The sequence below is a fragment of the Anolis sagrei genome, chromosome 5 (assembly GCF_037176765.1).
Source record: "Anolis sagrei isolate rAnoSag1 chromosome 5, rAnoSag1.mat, whole genome shotgun sequence".
Classification (NCBI taxonomy): Eukaryota; Metazoa; Chordata; class Lepidosauria; order Squamata; family Dactyloidae; genus Anolis; species Anolis sagrei.
The window spans coordinates 74,302,030-74,324,687 of NC_090025.1; the positions used below are offsets into that span (position 1 = coordinate 74,302,030).

The 22,658-nt window shown below is 40.8% G+C and overlaps 1 protein-coding gene across 2 annotated transcripts in view; it reads right to left on the minus strand.

Annotated features, from left to right (window-relative positions):
* Nucleotides 1-1,714: 1,714 nt before the first annotated feature.
* The window catches only part of PDGFRA (platelet derived growth factor receptor alpha), an 83,336-nt gene continuing 62,392 nt past the window's right edge, over nt 1,715-22,658 (minus strand). For both annotated transcript variants that reach the window (XM_067468768.1, XM_060778521.2), the window contains exons 17-23: nt 19,013-19,128; nt 15,546-15,668; nt 13,375-13,486; nt 12,122-12,221; nt 10,398-10,503; nt 9,416-9,651; nt 1,715-6,183 (exon numbers count right to left, since the gene is read on the minus strand). In XM_067468768.1, coding sequence (XP_067324869.1) covers nt 6,036-6,183; nt 9,416-9,651; nt 10,398-10,503; nt 12,122-12,221; nt 13,375-13,486; nt 15,546-15,668; nt 19,013-19,128 — 941 coding nt within the window. In that variant the 3' untranslated portion in view covers nt 1,715-6,035. The remainder of the gene's footprint in view (nt 6,184-9,415; nt 9,652-10,397; nt 10,504-12,121; nt 12,222-13,374; nt 13,487-15,545; nt 15,669-19,012; nt 19,129-22,658) is intronic.

The following is a 22,658-nucleotide window of genomic DNA, read 5'->3' on the forward strand; positions in this document are numbered from 1 at the left end:
GGATTATTTTTTGTATGTTGTATTTTGCACCTGTTTTTTTATGTGTACACCGCAATGAGTCACCATTAGGTTGAGAATCGCGGTATATAAGCGAAGTAATAAATAAATAAATAAATAAATAAATAAATAAAAGTTGACCAAGTGGATAATACTGAATGTAAAACTCAAGACTGTAACAGAACACACAAATGTAACCATAAGCGTTGGAGCCAGAAGTTATAAATAAACTTTGTTACTTCGTTTATTACAAGAGTGTCTCAAGCCTGTGATATAAAGTCTCAAGGTAAAAGCTCACAAGAAAGCCCCAGCCAATTTTAAAGGGAATATAAGTGATTTTAATGTTTGTATATATTTATGGTTTTATGTCCCGGCATTGAATGTTTGCTGTATATATGTTGTGCTCCACCCTGAGTCCCCTGTGGGGTGAGAAGGGAGGAATATAAGTGTTTTAAGTAAATAAATAATAAATGAGTTACAATTCCCTGAAGGATCAGGTTCATGGTTGTGGAAAGATCCAGATTTGTCACTGCTGGAGACCTGCGTAGCATAACAATGTCTGGTAGATCACCTATAACATCTTGTGGCTGTTAATAGCCTGTCCTTAGATAGCCTCTAGATTAAATTACAGCCACAATGCATTGTTGCTGCATTTCAGAACTGCTCAGAAACTGGAGTTCAAAATAAAGCCAACAGACTTCTAATGGTATCTGTCTGATGGGAACCACCTCATTTATTCTGAATCATCTTCACTGGTTCCTCCTGGACCATTTCCATTCACAGTTTAATGTTCTGTTGCTTCTCTTAGAAGCCCTATATGCTTTGTGACCTAAAGGCTCGCCTCCGCCAATGTGAATCTCCCAGAATCACCCAACCCATTTTGCAAGTGGAGATTCTTGCAATTTTTTCTAAACTCCAACATTGCGACAATCTCGGAGGTGTGTGTTGTCGAAGGCTTTCATGGCCAGAATCAATGGGTTGCTGTGAGTTTTCCTCAACCTTTGAGGACCCCTCAGCCTCTGAGGATGCCCGCCATAGATGTGAATGAAATGTCAGGAAAGAATGCTTCTGGAACATGGCCATACAGTCTGGAAAATTCACAGTAACCTAGTCTTTGAGGTCTTTTTCAGGATCTTCATGGTTTCTGAAAATAAGGACTGCAGCTTTTAGTGAGGCCTTTCAGATATATAGTTTTGGCACCCTAGTTTGGGATTGTTTTCCTTGAAAATATGGAATGGTTTGTGTTTACTTCTTTTTCTTTTTTTTTTTTTTTGCTGAAGGCAGGCAAAGACCTTATTTACAGACTTTTACAATTCTGACTGAGCTGATTTTATTTTTCTGCTATGGTTTTTATTGTTTATAGGATTTTTTTATTTTATTTTTTAGCTCTCTTTTATTTGATTTGTTTACTGCCCTAGGAGGAGTAACACGAAAGCTGAGATACTTACTTTTAAATTAAGCAAATCCTAATATTGCCATCCTATGTGCACATACTGCTGTGTGCATCTGAATTGGGTTTATGAATTAACATGCATAGGCATTTATGGATCATGGAGTTCATTTATGTTTATTGACCCTCTGATTGAAAATGTTTTCTATCAGCAATCACCATTTATTGTATTTTAAAGCAAGTAAACTAAATTCAACCATGCTTAAGATAGGGTTCTATGAAATGAAATGTTCTGCTTTGAGCAAGAGTAAAACCCGCTTAAATATCTTTAAATTATATATCATTTATTGAAATATAAAGATCTCAATTTACATGTTTTTTTAAAAGACAAAAATACGAATGGGGCATTTGCATTACATTTTGTACCTATGGCAACTCATTCTAGCTTGTTCTCATATATTTCACAATATCGCCACCTTGGCCTCTCTTACTCGCTTTTCTCATTCTACAATATAAATTTTGGACATTTAAAAGTGCAACAGCGTGCCTGCGGAGTATATCACAGTAAAAAAAAATTAACAAAGGCAGTGATACAGCTTGTTATAAATGTTTGGCAGTACTTCTCAAAATTGATATAAAAATACATATATACATATTGATGTATAACATCACCTCATCTTATGTCCCTCATTATATCATAGGACTGTTTTATACATTTGCAGACCACATTTAAAGGATTAAAGTTGACCATTCAAAATGGGAAAGTCATATTTCACAGGCAAAATTCGATTGTCATCATATGAATGTGGAACAGACGAGTTGGGTGGTGTTTTTTTCCTTCTCAAAATAGAGTCACAACACAGAAAATAGTAGGAAGATTAACATCAAATAGTCACTAACGTAATAAAATCCAGGATTCTTGTGGTTTTCCAGATTAGTATTGAACAACTAAGTGTGCGGTCCTATTCCCCCACTGAAAAAAAAAGTGGATGTGGGATGCAGACTTAGTTCAAGAGGTACCTCCTACATCAATTCTTGGCTTTGTAAAGTTTTCCAAAGTGCAGTCCATTGCAGTATTGCAAGAAATGTAATTCCCTTAAGATAATAAATCTAATAAGTATTTTGGTCCACACCTATAGTTTGGTCCCCATCCACAATAGTTACATTCCAAAAGGTGTTGGGCCTGAGTGGCATGAGAGAGCAGATCGTGATACACAATTCTTTCCCTGCTGTGATGCAGATGTTAAAGACATATATATTCATTTGATAGCTTATAGAATGAAGAGATGGGTATTGTAAAATTGGCAGTATGATCTATGCATACAGAAAGCAAGTTATGCACATTTTGGATTAACACAAGCACAGGATAAAGTCAGTAACATGAAGAATAATGCAAGACTATCACTGCTAGCTTAGAGCCCTTCCACACAGCCCTATATCCCACATTATCTGAGTGTGGAGTCAGATAACCCAGTTCAAAGCAGATATTGTGGGATTTTCTGCCTTGATATTCTGGGATATAGGGCTGTGTGGAAGGGCCCTTAGTGGCCTGTAAAATATCAACGTTGATTAAACAGGTGACAACCTAAACCAGTAGTTCTCAACCTGGGGTCCCCAGATGTTTCTGGCCTACAACTCCCAGAAATCCTAACAGCTGGTAAACTAGCTAGGATTTCTGGGAGTTGTAGGCCAAAAACATCTGGGGACCCAGGCTGAGAACCACTGACCTAAACCATGTGCAGGAAGGCATGAGAAACCACTTGATAAATACAAATGTGAGGAAGGTTTTTGTAAGTCCTTTCCAACCACTGCAGTAACACATTTGCAGTGAATGGAACTTGGTTTAGTAGGGATACTACCAGTGCTAGGTATACAGAAGACCTGGACATGGCAGTCTACCACTATAAATAACCCCGTGTGCAGAAATCAGATGTACAAATATGCATTTAAATCCCATAGATTTCAGTGGGAGATGATTGAACACCTCCCTAAATATCTTCCCCTAAAATTAGATAGACTTCCAGAACTTGAGGTTAGCAGGATCATGCCTGATACTTGTGCACAACAAACAGAGGTCTCTTCCATGAATCACACCAAAGCATCACTTGATAGGTTCATGCTAAGTTGTGATTGATTATTCACTATGTCAACATTGACCCAGTCCAAACTATTGTTTTCCACTGCATTGTTTAGTCCTCTCGGGGCCCTTTCTATCACATGCTGTATTAATATGTTAGTCCTTTGACCAACATATTAGTAAATTATTGAGTCACAACTGCAATAATTGATGAACGAGTTTGTTACATAAAGTGGTTACTCACCCTGGCCAACTGATCATATATGTTGTACTAAAGGAATAACTAGGAACCACATATCTCATAGTAAATCCAGCAGACCTCCATACAGAGCCAGATTTTGGCAAGACTAAGTGAATGCAAGGCATTATATCTGTTACAGGATTTCAGTAACTGGTCTGCATCTTGTGTGTAGTGCTATGAAAAGCATGCCTCTGAGAATGAGCCAAGTTACTTTGTAGCAGTGGTTCCCAACTTGTATCCGTGGACCACCAATGGTCCACAAGAACTAAAATATGGTCTGCGACCTCATAGTTACTACACCATTGCAATGAGAGCGACTGGTCTCGTAAAAACCTCTTATAGTGCCGAGGCCTACTAAATACGGTTTTCTATGAGCAAGCATATGGTGACTACTGGATGGCATATGTTCTGTATCAGAAACTAGATCTGATGTGGTCTATCCAATGCAATTTTCTGAATCAGCATCCCAAATAACCAAATCAAATCTAACGTTGATCAATAACTCACTCGTAACCCTACTATTAATGTTGGAGAGTGGTCCCTGGTCAAAGTGGTCCCTGTTCAAGTGGTCCTTGGTCAAAAAAAGGTTGAGAAAAAAGGCTCTTCCTTTGTTCACAGTCTGATTCTTGCTGATTATTTTCAAAGACTTTGGAATGAAATTACAGCCTATGGTTTCAATGGTAATCAAACAGTTGGGAATAAGTCCCAGTCAGCCAGATGGTATTTCTGAGTAAACATGACCAGCACTGCACAAGAAAGCATAAACAATTTTGTCAAAGTTACACTATCATACATAATACAGGTTAAGCAAAGACAGCTTGCTTGAAAATGGATAAAAGATTGAAAATAGTTCAAATGGTGCCAAGTACCATTCTCCATATTACAATGAGAGATTTTTGCCACATACAGGAAAGAGATGCATTTAATCCTACACCCTAATTGTGTATATAGTACTCCCTGCTCCATAGTGTAATGCATGGGGAGGCCTTTAGAATTGCTTTACTCCTGAGTCAATGCCCAATGCAGCCACTGAAAAGACCTCTTCCCTTTGAACAGTTAGGGGAACTTGACAAAGACCGCAGGATCCAGTTACATTTCTGTTGAAACTCAATGCTAAAACTAGAACTTTTGCATGTGAAAGCACACATACCCACCAAATAGCTATACCTACATAATTAGAAATCACAGGCTCAGAAAGAAGCGTTTTCAGAAAGACTATTTGGTGTATCAAATCAATTTGCCACATGTAAACCCAAAACAAACTTTCAGATGTGCAGTGTATTTCTTAAATGCTTCAAGCAGCCTTGCTATTGATTGATTAGCCACACGCATCTATTGTACAATAACTTGAAAAACCTGGTTGCAAATGGAAGTCTAAAAATAAACTTGAGATTTCGAAGAGTTCTGCTGAATCAAAGGAGGAATCACTAGCATATCAATCCATTGTATTCAGAAAGCCATTCTACTAAAGGATAGTAAAACACATCTGGATTCCATAGAATCAGTTAGTTTTTCCTATTTCCTAATCTACTTTTAATTTACCAAAACCATTAAGAGTCAAATAGAAGAGTTCTGTTTTGCAAACCCTTAAATCTAAAACACTTTAGTTTGTTAGTAAAGTTTTTATGTACTGTGCTTTTAATGTATGACAAGGAGTAGTTATAAACTATACTTAGTGATACTGAGAACAGTAGTAACAGGTAACAGCTATTCCTCTATGGTTACGAAGAATCTCACTTCATTTCCTAAGCTATTGTATTAAGTTTTGTAATTTCCTCTTATTTCCCTTGTTTGCATTAGCTGTAAAAGGTAAAATATTGTATAGTACCGATCCCTTTGAGTTTCAAAAGTGGTTTCTTTTTTAACAGGTACTTCATCTCATGTGATAGTTCAACAGCAGCTTGTAATGAGACTGAAGGAAGCAAAAAACAAAGACGTCATGAGTGGTCTTTTAAAAAAGGCATATTCCACAAAATATCCAGGTAAAAATGGCGTATTTACATTGTTTCGTTGGTGGTGTTTCTCCATAGTGGAAATAATATCCATTGTGAATGCCCCTGAAATACAAACGGGATTGTCCGTGGCCTTTTCCTTTATCCACCTGTCTATTGAAACTGCAAACAATACTGAGATGCTACTGACACACTTCAAAACCAGTTTCCAAATGCTTGGTCTTGTTCCACGAACCAGCGAGACCTCTGTGTCCCCTGTGAGGCCACCTGGCATTTATTTTAAAGTGGTTTTCCTTAAGGAGTCAAAAGTCCATGAGTCGCTGAGCTTTCGTTTCCCACTTCACACAGCTCAAAGGATGTCCACTCCTTCCTTCAGGATTACAGGAAGCTGTCCTCAACCAATTCTGAGGAATCCATGCCAATGTCGTCAATAATGTCGATGTCGTCAATTGTTTCATCCTCTCGCTTGACAAAAGTAGAACTGCTGGATCCAGTTTCAATGGCACTTTCTTCAGAGGTCTGGGAACTGTAAAAGAAGACCATCAAGGAAATTAGAATGCTAAAAGCACACTCTGAAATATCCACCAGGTTTTGGTTTCAGGTCCCTCTTTGATACTAAAATTCATGGGTGCTCATGTCATTGAATCATAGATTCCTAGAGTGGGAAGAAACCCCAGGATCATCCAGTCCAACCTCCTGCCATGTAGGAACAAATAATAATAATAATAATAATAATAGCAGCAGCAGCTAATGAGACATGCCACATTATCACGGGGTGTCTGCGCCCTACACCACTGGAGAAATTACACTACTTAGCCGGTATTGCACCACCTGACATCCGCCGGGAAGTAGCAGCCAATAGTGAAAGGACCAAGGCAGAGACATCTCCAGCTCATCCCCTGTTTGGGTATCAGCCAGCACCTCAACGACTTAAATCTAGAAATAGAGACACTCGCTGGAACACCTCAGCAAGCAAGAGTCCAAAAGTGGCAGGCTCAAACCCAGAACCTCAACCAATGGCTGATACCAAATGAGAGACTCTCCCCTGGGCACACAGAAGACTGGGTGACTTGGAAGGCGCTGGCACCACGAGATGCAGAGCCAACCTCAAGAAATGGGGCCACAAAGTGGAATCCACAACATGCGAGTGTGGAGAAGAGCAAACCACTGACCACCTGCTGCAATGCACCCTGAGCCCTGCCACATGCACAATGGAGGACTTCCTTGCAGCAACACCAGAGGCACTCCAAGTGGCCAAATACTGGTCAAAGGATATTTAATCAACTACCAAACTTGCAAATTTTGTGTTTTGTCTGTTTGTTTGTTTGTTTGTTTTGTTCTGTTAGAAATGTAATACAATTGACTGGTTACCCTGACACGACAAATAAATAAATAAATAAATAAATAAATAAATAAATGGCAACAACAACTGTATTTTGTACCCCACCTCCATCTCCCTGAAGGTACTTGGGACAGCTTATATATGACACATGGTGCCTGAAAACAACATATAAAATAAACACACAGTACAATACAAATAAAACACATAAAACAACAATTTAAAACTCAGAGCAACGCCCAATAACTTATGGTGGCAACTGCCGTAAGACATGGCTAAACTGTAAACAAGACAAGGGAATGCAAATTGTAGCCAAGGAACAAGGGCATGGGATGAAAGTGCTCCCAACAGATGGTCATTCTGCTTTTGATTAAAAACCTCCAGAAGTCCCATTATATACAGTGGCACAATAAAATGGCATATCTTACATAAAATGCCAAACAATTCACAAAAGTACCAGAGAGAACCCACGGATCTGTGAAATTGCAGGAGGATATATCAGGTTACACCCGGCATGGGCAAACTTGAGCCCTCCAGGTGTTTTGGACCACAACTCCCACAATTCTTAACAGCCAGTGGGAGTTGAAGTTCAAAACACCTGGAGGGCCGAGTTTGCCCATGCCTGGGTTATACCTATACAGTTGAACATGGCAAAATCAAGCTTTGATATTATAAAGAAGTTTTGCGCATGGAGGGGCGACACACCTCTTGCTGACAAACCCAAAGACAACACAAACACAGAGTAGGGAAGAAAATGGCCACAACTTGTTTATTGATTCCAGGAGCAGAGCACGAGGTTGGCAGCCAGACATGGGTTCTGGATCATGATCGGTCAGCCTGCTGCTGACCGATACCGCTATACACGCCAGAGTGCCACTGGCACAATACTGGGCAACAAAGCTTGGTACCTCTGGGACTATCGGACATCCCCTCCTTCTGCTGGGGGGGGGGGGAGAGATACAGATCCAGGGCCCATGCCGCACACCGACCCAAGTTGTGATGAGTTAATGCCGAAACCTATGGCAACAATAACAACCCACAACCATCATGCAGGGCGGGTGAGATGGACAAGCAAAACAGGCAAGGTGCCTGTGAAGGGCCCAGGGCAACCCTATAAGGGCTGCCAGGCAAAGGGCGTGGTCATCCCCGGCTAACCAGAAGACAAGGGCGGTGCCCACCACCCCAGTGGCGGGAAATCTTCCCTCCGCACAGGGGGTTTCTGGGAGGAAGAAGCCCCCTGCATACCAATATGGCCGGCGAGAGGGCACCCCCCCCCCCGGCCGCAACAGGCCCAGTAAGTCGGGCAATGCACTTATCTAAATATTTTTGAACCATGGATGCAGAACCCATGGTATGGGAGGTGGAGGGGGGTCACCCCTATTGCAAACTTTCTCACACACCCCTAAATCTACTTCCTAGCAAGCTAGCAACGAATCTCTAGCCATTTGCCAGAAAACTTGTGTATACCACAGAAGATTCTTGTGCAGTGGTGGATTATTCCAAGGCTCTGTTCTAAGCTGCATGGTCACTTCATGCAGGGCACAGGAATTCTAACACACATCTAGTAGGGCTGGGCAACCACGGAAAAATTTGTTTCTAAACTCGATTCGTTTTTAGGGGGGGTTTGCGTTTCGATTTTTAAAAGAATTCCGAAATTTTCCTTAAAATAATTTCGTTATTTACGAAATTTCGTAAATTATGAATCAATTACGAATGGATTTCAAAACAATTACGAATCGATTCGTTAATGGCGGGCGCGATAGCGCAATACGCTAAAAAAACCTCCAAACGGGACAGGAAGCTTCCCTCTCCCTCTGTTGTTGACTGTTGGTGTGATAATTTATTTATTTTTCACTGAGAAAACAAACAGCAACCCTAAAACTTGCACCAGACATGCGGAAATAATAACGAAACAATTTCAAATCAATTACGAATCGATTTCGAAACAATTACGAAACAATTACGAAACGAATTGAAAAAATTCGTTTCATTTTTTAGTTGCTCCTAAATGGTTCAATATTGCTTCGTTATAAAAAAAATAACGAATTAATAACGAATTACAAAATTAATGAACGAAATCGCCCAGCCCTAACATCTAGTCTTAATAAGAAATCAAGGAAACCATGGGGTGAACATACACACATATAAGAAATCCTGGAAGTGGCAAATCTTGAAAAGGCCCTCATCACTTGCTGAATATTATAGAAGTCCAGAAGACCAGTTGGTTCTATGCACATTGTGCATATAAATATTTAAATAAATTGATCAGTCAATTTATTGTGTAAATGGCAACAATATTTAGCATTAATCAAGAATTAGTGAATGAACTCCATTATCATGCCTATTCCAGGTCTGCTTCTTTGTGTGGGTTATGACATCAGAATTAAAATGGCGATGATGTTTTTTTTTCAGTGTTTACCTATGCCTGTTCCTTTTGCCAAGTTCATCTTCTGAGACAGGGTCAATATCCGGCAGAGGAATGATGTAGCCACTGTCAGCACTTAGTCTTTGCTCATCAAAGCCGCTCTCCCTATCTTTCAGTTTGTCTTCATTTTTGTAAGTAACACCAATGTAGGTGTTGTCACAGTCTGCTCGCATGCGTGTCACAGCAGGATGGTCACTCTTCAGGAAATCCAAGTGAATTCTCTCATAACTCTGAAAAAATAAACATAAGTAAAGGTTTTTCCCTGACATTAAGTCCAGTTGTGTCTGTCTCTGGGGGTTGGTGCTCATCTCCATTTCTAAGCCAAAGAGCCAGCATTGTCCATAGACACCTCCAAGATCATGTGGCCAACATGACTGCATGGAGCACCGTTACCTTCCCGCTGGAGCAGAACCTATTGATCTATTCACATTTGCATGTTTTCAAACTCCTAGGTTGGGAGAAGCTGGGGCTGACAGCGGATGCTCATGTCGCTCCCCGAATTCAAACCTGCGGCCTTTCGGTCAACAAGTTTAGCAGCTCAGTGGTTTAACCTACTGTGCCACCGGGGGCTCCAAAAAATATACATTTTGCAATATTGGTCATACACCATCCCATTGTCTTGTATCTCTGTTATTTATAAAACTTAAAAATATAAAGTATAAAGTTTCTTTGAGGTGCAGAAAAATATGATTAATGACCTCATCACATGAGGCTTTTACCCTGTCTTATAATACTTCCAGGATGGAGCCAGGTCAGAGCCTGCCAGAGCTCATCATATGACACAGGGCTATTTCGAGTGGCACTCCATCCTGGAAGCATCGTAGGATGGTGCCCTGAGAACATAGGTGACTACCCATGTTCTCATTATCTAAGATGGGGACAAGTATAGAGGGAAGCTAGGCAGCAACGATTCCACCCATGTGATGCGGAGCAAATTCTTCTGAGATTTTAAAAAGCTTAATTTCTTCAGACAAACCTTCTTGTATTCTCCAGGCAAAAGATTCTCAACTATTTCACTCAAGTGGTAAAAAGAGGGTCTCTTCTCAGGCTCACTGTTCCAGCATTTTACCATGATGTCATACCTGTGAACAAAATGGAGGAAAATAACTTAATCATCTGGGAATTTCAAAGATGAACTAACAACATAATACCGGCTGAAAAGATAGATCTAACTGCAAAAGATAGACGTGAATGATAAGTTCACCTTTGCAATTCCAAAACAAAAGTCCACTGACTCTTCTGTTCCAAATAGTTTACATATGACAACCACTCTTTTTAAGTCTCAGAATAGCCAATGAGTTTCTGGTCCTAATTCAAAGTGCAGGTGATTACCCACAAAACTCAAAATGGTTCAGGACCTGCCTATCTTCGCGATCGCATCTTCCTCTATGAATCAATATGTACCCCAAGATCATCTGGGGAGGCCCTTCTCTCACTTCCGCCTCTGTCTCAAGCTTGGTTGGTAGGGACAGGGGAGAGAGCCTTTTCAGTGGTGGCCCCCCGGCTCTGGAACTCTCTCCCTAGGGAGATTAGACTGACACCTACCCTCTCCACCTACCACAAGAACCTAAAAACATGAATGTTCTGCTGTGCCTTTGACTAGGCAGTGCCAAAGAATTGTCCTAATGTTACCTAAGTTCTAGCATTTTATCACTTTCCTTAGCTCTATCTAGGAATTTGCACAAACCCAGAGCTTCTGAACTCAGCATTTTTATCGTTCTGTATGGTACTGTTTTTATGATGTTATGTTTTATTCTGATACGTTTTTATTTGGTTTTGTTTTGATGCTATTTTATTGTGTTATGTTTTTAACTTTGTGCTCCCTGGGCTTGTCCCTTTGTAAGCCGCCCAGAGTCCCTTAAGGGAGATGGAGGTGGGGTATAAAAATAAAGTTGTTGTTGTTGTTGTTGTTGTTGTTGTTGTTCTTCTTCTTCTTCTTCTTCTTCTTCTTCTTCTTCTTCTTGTTATTACTATATTAATTTGTTCATTTGTCATCTTACTCTTTTTAAAAAAGCTTTTTTCTTTCTTAAAACTAAACTGTTTGTGATGGGAAGTCAATCACATCATGCACAGCTGAATTCTGAGTTCTAATTTCTTCTCCCCCCCCCCAAAAAAACCCCTTCAGTCCTAGAGAAGCTGAGATAAGATGCTTCAAATGGCATTATTATTATTATTATTATTATTATTATTATTATTATTGATATTTGTACCCCCACCCTTCTCAACCCCCTGCGGGGAGACTCAGGGCAGCTTCCAACCGGCACATATTTGATGCCTACAAAAAACACAATAAATACATACCAAACCCAATAATTTATAAATAGCTAAAAACATCAAATTAATACAATAAAATCTACAAAAATAAACCAGCCTAGTGGCTATTGTCTAGCCGAATTCAATAGACTGGAAAGTCCATCAAGCTTGCCCATAATCCGTTTCCATAGCAATTGTCATCATTGTCATAGTCAAAGTCTGCATAGATTACCCAAAGGCCTGGTCCCACATCCACATTTTTAACTTCTTTCTAAAGGAGAGGAGGGATGAAGATGACCTAATTTCCCCAGCGAGTGCATTCCACAGGCGGGGGGCCACCACCGAGATGGGATTGACTGAATCCAAGTGTTCCAAATATATTATGTCCCATTTTTTCTTTGAAACAGTGATATTGTCATACAAGGAAGAGTCAAAGAGAACACATACACTTCACTGGTAGCATGGTCAGGTTTTGTCATTCGATATCCACTCTTGATTTTGTTATAGAATGTAGAATCAACCATCATGCCAGGATACGGGGTGCCACCTGAAAGCCAAGCAAAAGAAAATGCTATCAAGTATTCAAGAAACCATAACAAAACTTTATTTTATACAGTGTGAAACTTGTCTTTTTAGACTGTCAATAGTTGATGTCAATGGAAATATATAATAATAATGAAAATTTTATTATTATCCCCCACTACCATCTTCCTGAAGGGACTCGGGGTGGCTTACATATGGGACAGAATGTCCACAAGACATAAAAGCAAAACAAACCATTAAAAAACCACAATAAAATAAAAAGATAGTAAAATATAAGAATCCAAATAAAACACAAATAAATAATACAAGAAACAAAACAACAGCATTGAAAGTCCATCAAAACAATGCTCGACAAAGACCAATAACCAGAAATACTAAAAAGGCTGTGAAAAGGCTATAAAGGGTATAGTGCAAAGAATATTGTAGATCCAACATAATTGTTTACAAAACAAATCACTAGAACAATGGCCATACACCTTGCTACAAGTTCCATACCTCAAGTTCCAAGTTACTTGTTTTCTTGGGTTTTTTTTAAGCCAAGAGAATTTCAGAATTATGTCATTCTGGGGGAAAGAAGTACCCCTGTCCTCTTCCTGACACTATAATTTAAGCTAACTTATCTTAATAGGGTAATTAGTACAGTAAAGAAAGCTTGGAGACCATAACATGCAAGTCTTTTGCTATAAAACTATACCAATATCAAGATCTTACATAGGCAAGGTTTATGTCAACATTCTTCAAGGAGATCCGTATTTTTAGTTTTGGAAAATTTGCTAAAGTAGCATTATTGATTCAGAGCAAACAGCATCCTTTTGAACTGTCTGCTTGCCTCTTCTTTAAATCAGTGCAGAGAGTTCAAATCTGACATCCAGAACATCAGACAGAATAGTCTTAACAAACACTTTAAATCACCTACTGGATGTGAATCTCTGTTCATTACAATAATAACATAAATTAAGGATTCCAGGGGAGAACAGGTAGGTGACTACCTTGCCTGCTCCCAGCACCCATGGCCCCAGCCAAAATGACTACTTTGCAGGGATGATGGAAACTGGAGTCCAGTGACAACTGGAAGCTCATACAACTCCCCATCCCTGGCCAAGATTCCACATAGTTTCCTGTTAATTCAATAATAGAAAACTGTTTTGAGTACCTACCAAGAGAAAATATTTCCCAGAGCAGAATACCATAAGACCAAACATCACTTAATGTTGTATATAGGTTGTCAAAAATGCTCTCAGGTGCCATCCACTTCACTGGAAGGAAGGTCTGAAAGAATTAAAAAAGATAGTAAGAACTGATTAACATGCAATTAAAAAGCAGATTATCACCACCAGACTATTTAAAAATAAGGATTTTTAGGAGGAGGAGGAAACAAAAAATAGCCAGAGATATTAAATCTCCATTCACATCCAAAGACAACTGAAGACTTCAAAAGCACACAGCAGATTGGTATTATTTAAAAGAGCAATGATGCTTCTTTTCTGGTTTAAGTAATTTGCTAGCATGTATTTTGCACTGAGACTGTAGTGTGGTTACAAGTCTTGAGTATCATTTTGTCACATGGAAACAAATAGAAATGTAGTAATTGTTCCCTATTGAAAGACAGTCAAACATTATCTGCACAAAAACTAATTCAGAATCATCTGGTTGATAAATGAATTTACAAGGACTTTTAAAAACCATACAGAGGTTTTGAAGAAGAAAAAAGCTTGGATGAAGAAGACAAGTTTACTTGTCCGAACACATCTCCTTCTATGTCCCGCTTTGGACTTTAAGATCATCTGGGGAGGCCCTGCTCTCAGTCCCACCTTTTCCGCAAACACATTTGGCGGGGACGGAGATGGGGCCTTCTCTGTGGTGGCCCCCCGCCTCTGGAACACCCTCCCCAGCGATATTAGGTCTAGCCCTCCTCTCTTTCAGGAAAAATCATGGTTCTGGGGCCAGGCATTTGGGGAGCAGGCTTGATAGGAATTCCAATGGATAGGCTCTTGACATTGGGATGCTGAATTGGATTGAATTTGGCTAAATGGTTGTGAATAATGTTTTTAAAATGGATTTTAATTTAATAGTTTTATTTAATGTGTAATGTTGATATATTTTAGATGAATTCTGTATGTGTCGGCATCGAATTGTAAGCCGCCCTAAGTCCCCCTTCAGGGTTGAGAAGGGTAGGGTACAAATGTTGGAAATAAATAAATAAATAAATGGATCAAAATCAATGTATACAATCTAGTATATCAGAAGAAATGTTTTTAGATTGTTAAGGCCTGCAGCAATCTTCTTCACTGTTAATTGCAACCTGAGAGACATCATATATAAACTGAATCTTCTTAAGCCAAGATAGGATAGCCTTACTAGCAAAATAAAATTTAACTGTAATTTGTGAACTGTTTTATGCCAGTTGGAGAGGTTGTGAAGACAGTACTGAGAACTGATATGTTGATCAGAAAACTCTTGTTAAATGCATACAAATGTGCATCATTCAGTGTCCTCTTTATTTCATCCAAAATTCCTCAGTAAAAAACTGAATATACAATCCTTGCACCAAAAGATTTGTGTTTGTTTGCTACAAAATATCTGTGCTATAACACAATGGTGCATGGGAAAATATCCTGAGCTATGGGATAGTTTACTCACAACTATGATAGCCATGTATAAATATGTGAGAGGAAGTCACAGGGAGGAGGGAGCAAGCTTGTTTTCTGCTTCCATGGAGACTAGGACAAGGAACAATGGCTTCAAACTACAAGAAAGGAGATTCCATCTGAACATGAGGAAGAACTTCCTGACTGTGAGAGCCGTTCAGCAGTGGAACTCTCTGCCCTGGAGTGTGGTGGAGGCTCCTTCTTTGGAAGCTTTTAAACAGAGGCTGGATGGCCATCTGTCAGGGGTGATTTGAATGCAACATTCCTGCTTCTTGGCAGGGGGTTGGACTGGATGGCTCATGGGGTTTCTTCCAACTCTTTGATTCTATGATTCTGTGGTTAACTAGTTAAAATTATTGAGTAAACCAGGTTTCGGGGGGGGGGGGGTTAGAACCATTTCGGGGGTGTTAGAACCCTTAATCCCTTAATCCCCACCTTGCCCCCTCTTGATACGGCCCTTTCTGTGGAATAGATATGAGGTACACCAGTTTTGTTTCTTATTTCTCCACCGTTTCAGTTTGGAAGCTGACTTGCTTCCTTTTAACAAGTTCTCAAAATGATGCCAACAGTGATGCCAAAGGAACACAGCTACCACTCCCTTTGGCCTTACAAGGGGAAAGATGCTTTGCCCCTGACTCCCTTTTCTGCCCCTTTTAGCAAAGAAATGCAAGAATACATACGCTTCCTTTGGAGACATAGTTTGAATCGTGCATGATATCTCTAGCCAGACCAAAGTCACAGATCTTCACAATTTTTCCTTGAGCCAGGAGGACATTCCTTGCCGCCAAATCACGGTGCACACACTGCAGAACAAATGGATTACATTAATAGGAGTTACAATAATGAAACTCTTGTCATGTTTATGGCCCTTAACAGTATAATAAACAAACAGGAATGATCCTTATTATAACTATTGAAAATGGAAAAATCATCCAAAAAGGGGGGCAGAGGACATTTCAAGATGTTTAGACTCAAACAATGATATTTTATTCACATACAGGACTACAGCAGCGAGGATCTCCTACACAAAACTTTGGAAATTGGAGGAGATACCAGACATTGATAATTGGATAAGCAAATTAAGAGAGATTAAAGACATGGAAAAACTAAGGTATTTTTTTTAAAGACCTCGGGTTGCCCAATAAAACAAACCAACTGGAAGGCTTTTGAAGAATATGAAAAAGATAAAAATTAAGCAGATAATTTGGAAAAATAAGTGACTTTTATCTTCATCCTCTATTTTGTTTTAATTATTATCCTTATTTCTTTATAAACAGAAAGCAATGTATATTTGCAATCTCTTAGAATGGAAGTTCAAAGAGACTCCTTTTTTTCTTTTTCTTTTCTTATAGTTGTAATTGTTGTTGAGCTCTATATATCTTCATTTCCCACTTTTCTTTCTCATATTGTTCCACCTCTTTTATGTATATAAAATCTTTCTAGATGTTTTCAATAAAAATTATTTTTTTAAAAAGATGTTTTCAGTATGAAATATTCACTCCAGCTGGAGATGCATTTCATCTTGAAGATATGCTTCTGAGAAAACGCATAGCTTTCTAGAACCCACTCCAAAACACAGAGATAAAGACAGGGAGAGATCTACAGATCCCATCAATAAAATATCTATTTTCCATAGCATGTGGCCATTGACCTGTGAGATCCCACAAGGTTATATTCTCTTCCCCCCCCCCCCCCATGCTTTTCAACATCTACAAGGAGCTTCTGGGTGAGGTCATCTGAAGTTTTGGATCTGGGTGCCATTTCTACACAGATGACACACAACTCTACTACTCTTTTCCACCACAATCCAAGGAAGCTTCCCAGATCCTGGTCAGGTGCCTGGCAGCTGTAATGGACTGAATGAGGACCGACAAGCTGAGGCTTAATCCAGACAAGACAGAGTTCCTCATGATCAGTCACGAGGCCAATCAGGGTATAGGGTAGCAACTTGTGCTCAAAGGGTTACATTCCCCCTGAGGACACAGATTTGCAGTCTAGGGGTTCTTCTGGATTCATCACTAATGCTAGAAGCTCAGGTATCAGTTCCTCAGGCTGGGAGGGCCTTTGCACAGTTAAAGCTTGTGCGCCAGCTGTGACTGTACCTCAAAATGCCAGACTTGGCCACAATGGTCCATGCTTTAGCTACATCTAGACTGGACTACTGTAATGCACTCTTTGTGGGACTGCCCTTGAAGACTACCCAGAAACGGCAATTAGTGCAAAGATTGATGGCTTTTCAGAACTCTATTTGCAAAGATTTAACTCGATGTAACTGCATTAGTGGAGATTTTCACTTCTCTCATGTAAAATTGGATTTAGACCAATGTCAGAACAAAAAGCAGGGGACATTAATAATGAAATAAGCAGATATAAAAAAAGCATGTTATAATAACTTGTACATTCGATACATTAAGGCTGTTGGAGAGGGACTCTGAATTGTTGACCATTCCAGCCTTGGGTTGTTCAACCAATCAACCAACCACTTTATTTATATGCTGCCTTTTTCAAAGAATGTGACTCAATGCAGCTTTCCAAATACATGGAATACAGCTAAACCACATAATGATCTTTTTAAAAGAACACCTGCTTTCCAGATGTGTTGTGGTGTCCATGGTGCAAGTGGTAAATTCAGAGAGTAGTGATTTGGAGGGCACCAGTTTGAAGAGAAAGCTGTAATGTATTTTTTTCCTATGTATAAGTGACATTGTATATTATTTAATTGCACTTGGTTTTATTGTTTCTAGGGACTGGCTGTTTGCTTTATATTTCATTCTGATTGGCATGGATACCCATTTGTAAATGCGCAGACTGCAAAACCAATGAAAGAAATTGATTGAAGAAATAAATAATTGTTTTCATGTTGTGTGTTTGACTGCCAGTATGGCTCTTTCTGGTTCTTTCTATTAGCATAGATGTTTAAATTCCACTTAGAGCGATCCCTTGTTGTCCGAGTAGAATTGTGTCCTGACGGTGGGTCCGTAGATGACTGTGGAGCCCTATTCTTCATTTGCATGTTCTCCTGCAGTGAGGGCATTGGTTTCCAGGTGGAAGGCAGACCCAGTTGGGGCTGACTTGATGTGCCTTCCTCTTGGCACATTTCTCTCTTTTGCCCTCCATTCATGCCTCTTCAAATTCTACAGCACTGCTGGTCACAGCTGACCTCCAGCTGGAGCGCTCAAGGGCTAGGGCTTCCCAGTTCGGTGTCTATGCCAGAATTATTAAGGTTGGCTTTGAGTCTATCTTTAAATCTATTTTCCTGCCCACCAACATTCAGTTTTCCGTTCTTGAGTGTGGAATAGAGCAACTGCTTTGGGAGATGGTGGCTGGTCCAGCGGAGTTGGTGGCAGAGGACCATCGCTTCAATGCTGGTGGTCTTTGCTTCTTCCAGCATGCTGACATTTGTCTGCTTGTCTTCCCAAGAGATTTGCAGGATTTTTCAGAGGCAACGCTTATGGAACCATTCTAGGAGTTGCATGTGACATCTGTAGATAATCCACGTCTCGCAGGCGTATAGCAGAATTCAGAGGACAATAGCTTTATAAATAAGCACCTTGGTATCCCTACGGATGTCCTGGTCCTCAAAGACTCTGTGCTTCATTCGGAAAAATGCTGCACTTGCAGAGCTCAGCCAGTATTGTATTTCAGTGTCAATATTGACTTTTGTGGAGAGGTGGCTGCCAAGGTAGCGGAAATGGTCAACATTTTCTAATGTTACACCATTAAGCTGTATTTCTGGCATTGGAGAGGGATTGGGTGGTGACTGCTGGAAGAGCACTTTGGTTTTCTCAATGTTCAATGGCAGGTTGAGCTTCTCGTATGCTTCTGTGAAAGTGTTTAGAGTGGCTTGTAGGTCTTTTTCTGAATGCGCACAGACAACGTTGTCATCAGTATACTGGAGTTCTATAACAGTTTGACTACCAGTATTCAAACTGTTTGATTATCAGTGTTTGACTACCAGTATGGCTCTTTCTGGCTCTTTCTATTATCACAGATGTTTAAGTTTCACAAATAAACATAGCTCAAAATCAGGCAATGGCTTCATTAAGCTGTAGTCTGCTCTCCACTTAACTTGGAAGCAAATCACTCTGAACTCAACTGGACCAAGCTATTAGTAGACAAATGCAAGGGTTCACAGTTAGATACTCACATTTTTTGACGCTAAAAATTCCATTCCCCGGGCAACTTGGTAGGTAAAGCTCAATAGATCCAGTAAACTGAGGCCTTCTGAATTATCATCTGAAAGAAGATTCAGAACATCTTGTTCTGTTGAGAGAAGGGGAAATAAAATAAAATAGTTGTCATATGAAAATAATCCATCAGTTTGTTCCAGTCTTTTGAACAGGTGCACTTATCAACATCTGGGGGGTTTGGGCCATAAGTATTGAGAAGGTGAGCCAGTCTAATGGTCTGACTTAACAGTCAAGGCCACCTCCCTTGAGGAAGGGTTCATTTCAAAGCACATTCAGACTGAACGGATACTGTCTCTGCCTATACAGCTGGTGTTGTTGTTTTCCTACAGCAGCTCAAAGGTCATTCATTCCGCTCTGCTTTCCATGGCGCTGGGTTTGCAGTTATACAACATGTCCCTCCAAAACATTTCTGCAAAACAAGTGATCCCTTTGTGCATTTGCATCAATCTGTGTCTTTTTAAACAAATCCATATACTAAATATAGCTTTGATTTTTCCTTTGATTATATACTTTTTCTGAGAAATTGTAGGATTAAAGAAGTGTGGAATAGAGCAACTGCTTTGGGAGATGGTGGCTGGTCCAGCGGAGTTGGTGGCAGAGGACCATCGCTTCAATGCTGGTGGTCTTTGCTTCTTCCAGCATGCTGACATTTGTCTGCTTGTCTTCCCAAGAGATTTGCAGGATTTTTCAGAGGCAACGCTTATGGAACCATTCTAGGAGTTGCATGTGACATCTGTAGATAATCCACGTCTCGCAGGCGTATAGCAGAATTCAGAGGACAATAGCTTTATAAATAAGCACCTTGGTATCCCTACGGATGTCCTGGTCCTCAAAGACTCTGTGCTTCATTCGGAAAAATGCTGCACTTGCAGAGCTCAGCCAGTATTGTATTTCAGTGTCAATATTGACTTTTGTGGAGAGGTGGCTGCCAAGGTAGCGGAAATGGTCAACATTTTCTAATGTTACACCATTAAGCTGTATTTCTGGCATTGGAGAGGGATTGGGTGGTGACTGCTGGAAGAGCACTTTGGTTTTCTCAATGTTCAATGGCAGGTTGAGCTTCTCGTATGCTTCTGTGAAAGTGTTTAGAGTGGCTTGCAGGTCTTTTTCTGAATGCGCACAGACAACGTTGTCATCAGTATACTGGAGTTCTATAACAGTTTGACTACCAGTATTCAAACTGTTTGATTATCAGTGTTTGACTACCAGTATGGCTCTTTCTGGCTCTTTCTATTATCACAGATGTTTAAGTTTCACAAATAAACATAGCTCAAAATCAGGCAATGGCTTCATTAAGCTGTAGTCTGCTCTCCACTTAACTTGGAGTGTGTCCCTGTTGGTGCTCCTGGACCTCTCAGCGGCCTTCGATACCGTCGACCACGGTATCCTTCTGGGGCGCCTTGCGGAAATGGGTCTTGGGGGCATTGCTTTGCAGTGGCTCCGGTCATTTCTGGAGGGTCGCACCCAGAAGGTGTCATTGGGGGACTCCTGTTCCACACCACAACCGTTGACTTGTGGGGTGCCACAGGGTTCCATACTGTCCCCCATGCTGTTTAACATCTACATGAAGCCGCTGGGTGAGATCATCCGGAGTTTCGGGGTGCGGTGTCATCTGTACGCAGATGATGTCCAACTCTGTCACTCCTTCCCACCTGCTACTAAGGAGGCTGTCGAGGTCCTGAACCGGTGCCTGGCCGCTGTAACGGTCTGGATGAGGGCGAACAAACTGAAACTAAATCCAGACAAGACAGAGGTACTCCTGGTCAGTCGCAAGGCCGAACGGGATATAGGGTTACAGCCTGTGCTGGACGGGGTCGCACTCCCCTTGAAGGCGCAGGTTCGCAGCTTGGGTGTGACCCTGGACTCATCGTTGAGCCTGGACCCCCAGGTTTCAGCGGTGACCAGGGGAGCATTTGCACAGCTTAGGCTCGTGCGCCAGCTGCGCCCGTATCTCGGGAAGTCTGACTTGGCCACGGTGGTACACGCTCTTGTCACATCCCGCCTGGATTACTGCAACGCTCTCTACGTGGGGCTGCCCTTGAAGACGGCCCGGAAGCTTCAGCTGGTCCAGCGTGCGGCAGCCATGTTACTAACTGGAGCGGGTAGCAGGGAGCACACAACGCCCTTGTTGTCCCAGCTCCACTGGCTGCCGATTTGCTACCGGACCCAATTCAAGGTGCTGGTCTTGGCCTACAAAGCCCTAAACGGTTCCGGCCCAAAATACCTTTCTGACCGCATCTTGGCCTACGAGCCCACGAGGACCTTGAGATCGTCTGGGGAGGCCCTTCTCTCGATCCCGCCTGCATCACAGGCACGGCTGGCGGGGACGAGGGAGAGGGCCTTCTCGGTGGTGGCCCCCCGGCTGTGGAACACTCTCCCGGCACACATCAGACAGGCGCCCTCCCTCATGTCCTTTCGAAAAAGCCTTAAGACCTGGCTGTTCGAGAGGGCATTTAATTAAGTGCTAAGCAACAACATTACGGTAATGAGAACTGGAATGGTATAAGGAAGATGAGACTGGCTATGATTCTACTAAGAGACGAAGCGGATTTTTATGTAGTTTGTATTTGTCGTATAGTTATATGTTGTTGATACTGGCCTTTGTAACTGTCTTTTTATGTGTACTGTACACCGCCATGAGTCGCCCGTAAGGGCTGAGAATGGCGGTCAATAAGTGCATCAAATAAATAAATAAATAAATAAATAAAGAAGTACCACCTACACATTATGCAGCTTGCTTGTACTTATTCCACTTGTGGTTTAAACCCAAAGCAATCATTTGGAGATGGCATAGTCACATCCCACTTTTTTATTCATTTCTGTCCCTTTTAGCTTGGCTGAACACAGTCATGTTCTTTAGTAACTATTCATTGGAGGGTCATCCTGTGCCATCAAAGAACCGGTGATTCCATGGTAGCAACTCTTATTTTGTTCTAGAAACTGGCAACAGGAGAGACACTAAAACCTAGTTATTTGATTACCCCTTTGGTTCAGTGAAACCCTACCATGTTCTAGTCTTTGCCAAGGAAGTCTGGACCTAGAAAAAAGTCTGGTTCTGAGACCAATGAACTATGGTGGCCAAACCTGTTTTGGAAGACATGGCTTGAGTTTCACTGTAAAGGGACAGAGAAAGGGCTGAGTTAGCCATGTGGCCCGACACTAACCCTCAATTTAGTGCTCTACAAATCACTTGGGAAGGTTGTTTTTGGGGGCTGATAACTGCTAGGAATGAATCTTAAGTGGAGAAGGCATCCCACAGTCAAATGGCTACAGTCCTACTAAATCTATAAAGGTAAGAAAACTGCTTGTGCCACGTTGGACAGCGGCTCTAACTAGGTCAAGTAGTGACTGGTATCATACAATTGACAAAGTTCGCTCTCCCCAAAAATTCTGTCATTATCAAGTGCTGTGTGGGAGAGAAGGAGGAAGGAAATAGATTCTTTCACTAATATGAAACTAATATAAACACCTGTATCATTTCAATCTATATAAATATATATTTTCAGCAAATATACAAGAAAAAAATCTGTATTTATTGCACATTGACATACAAAAATATATTCTACTTAAACCTAGTAATAATACCTTAACCATTTTTATTTT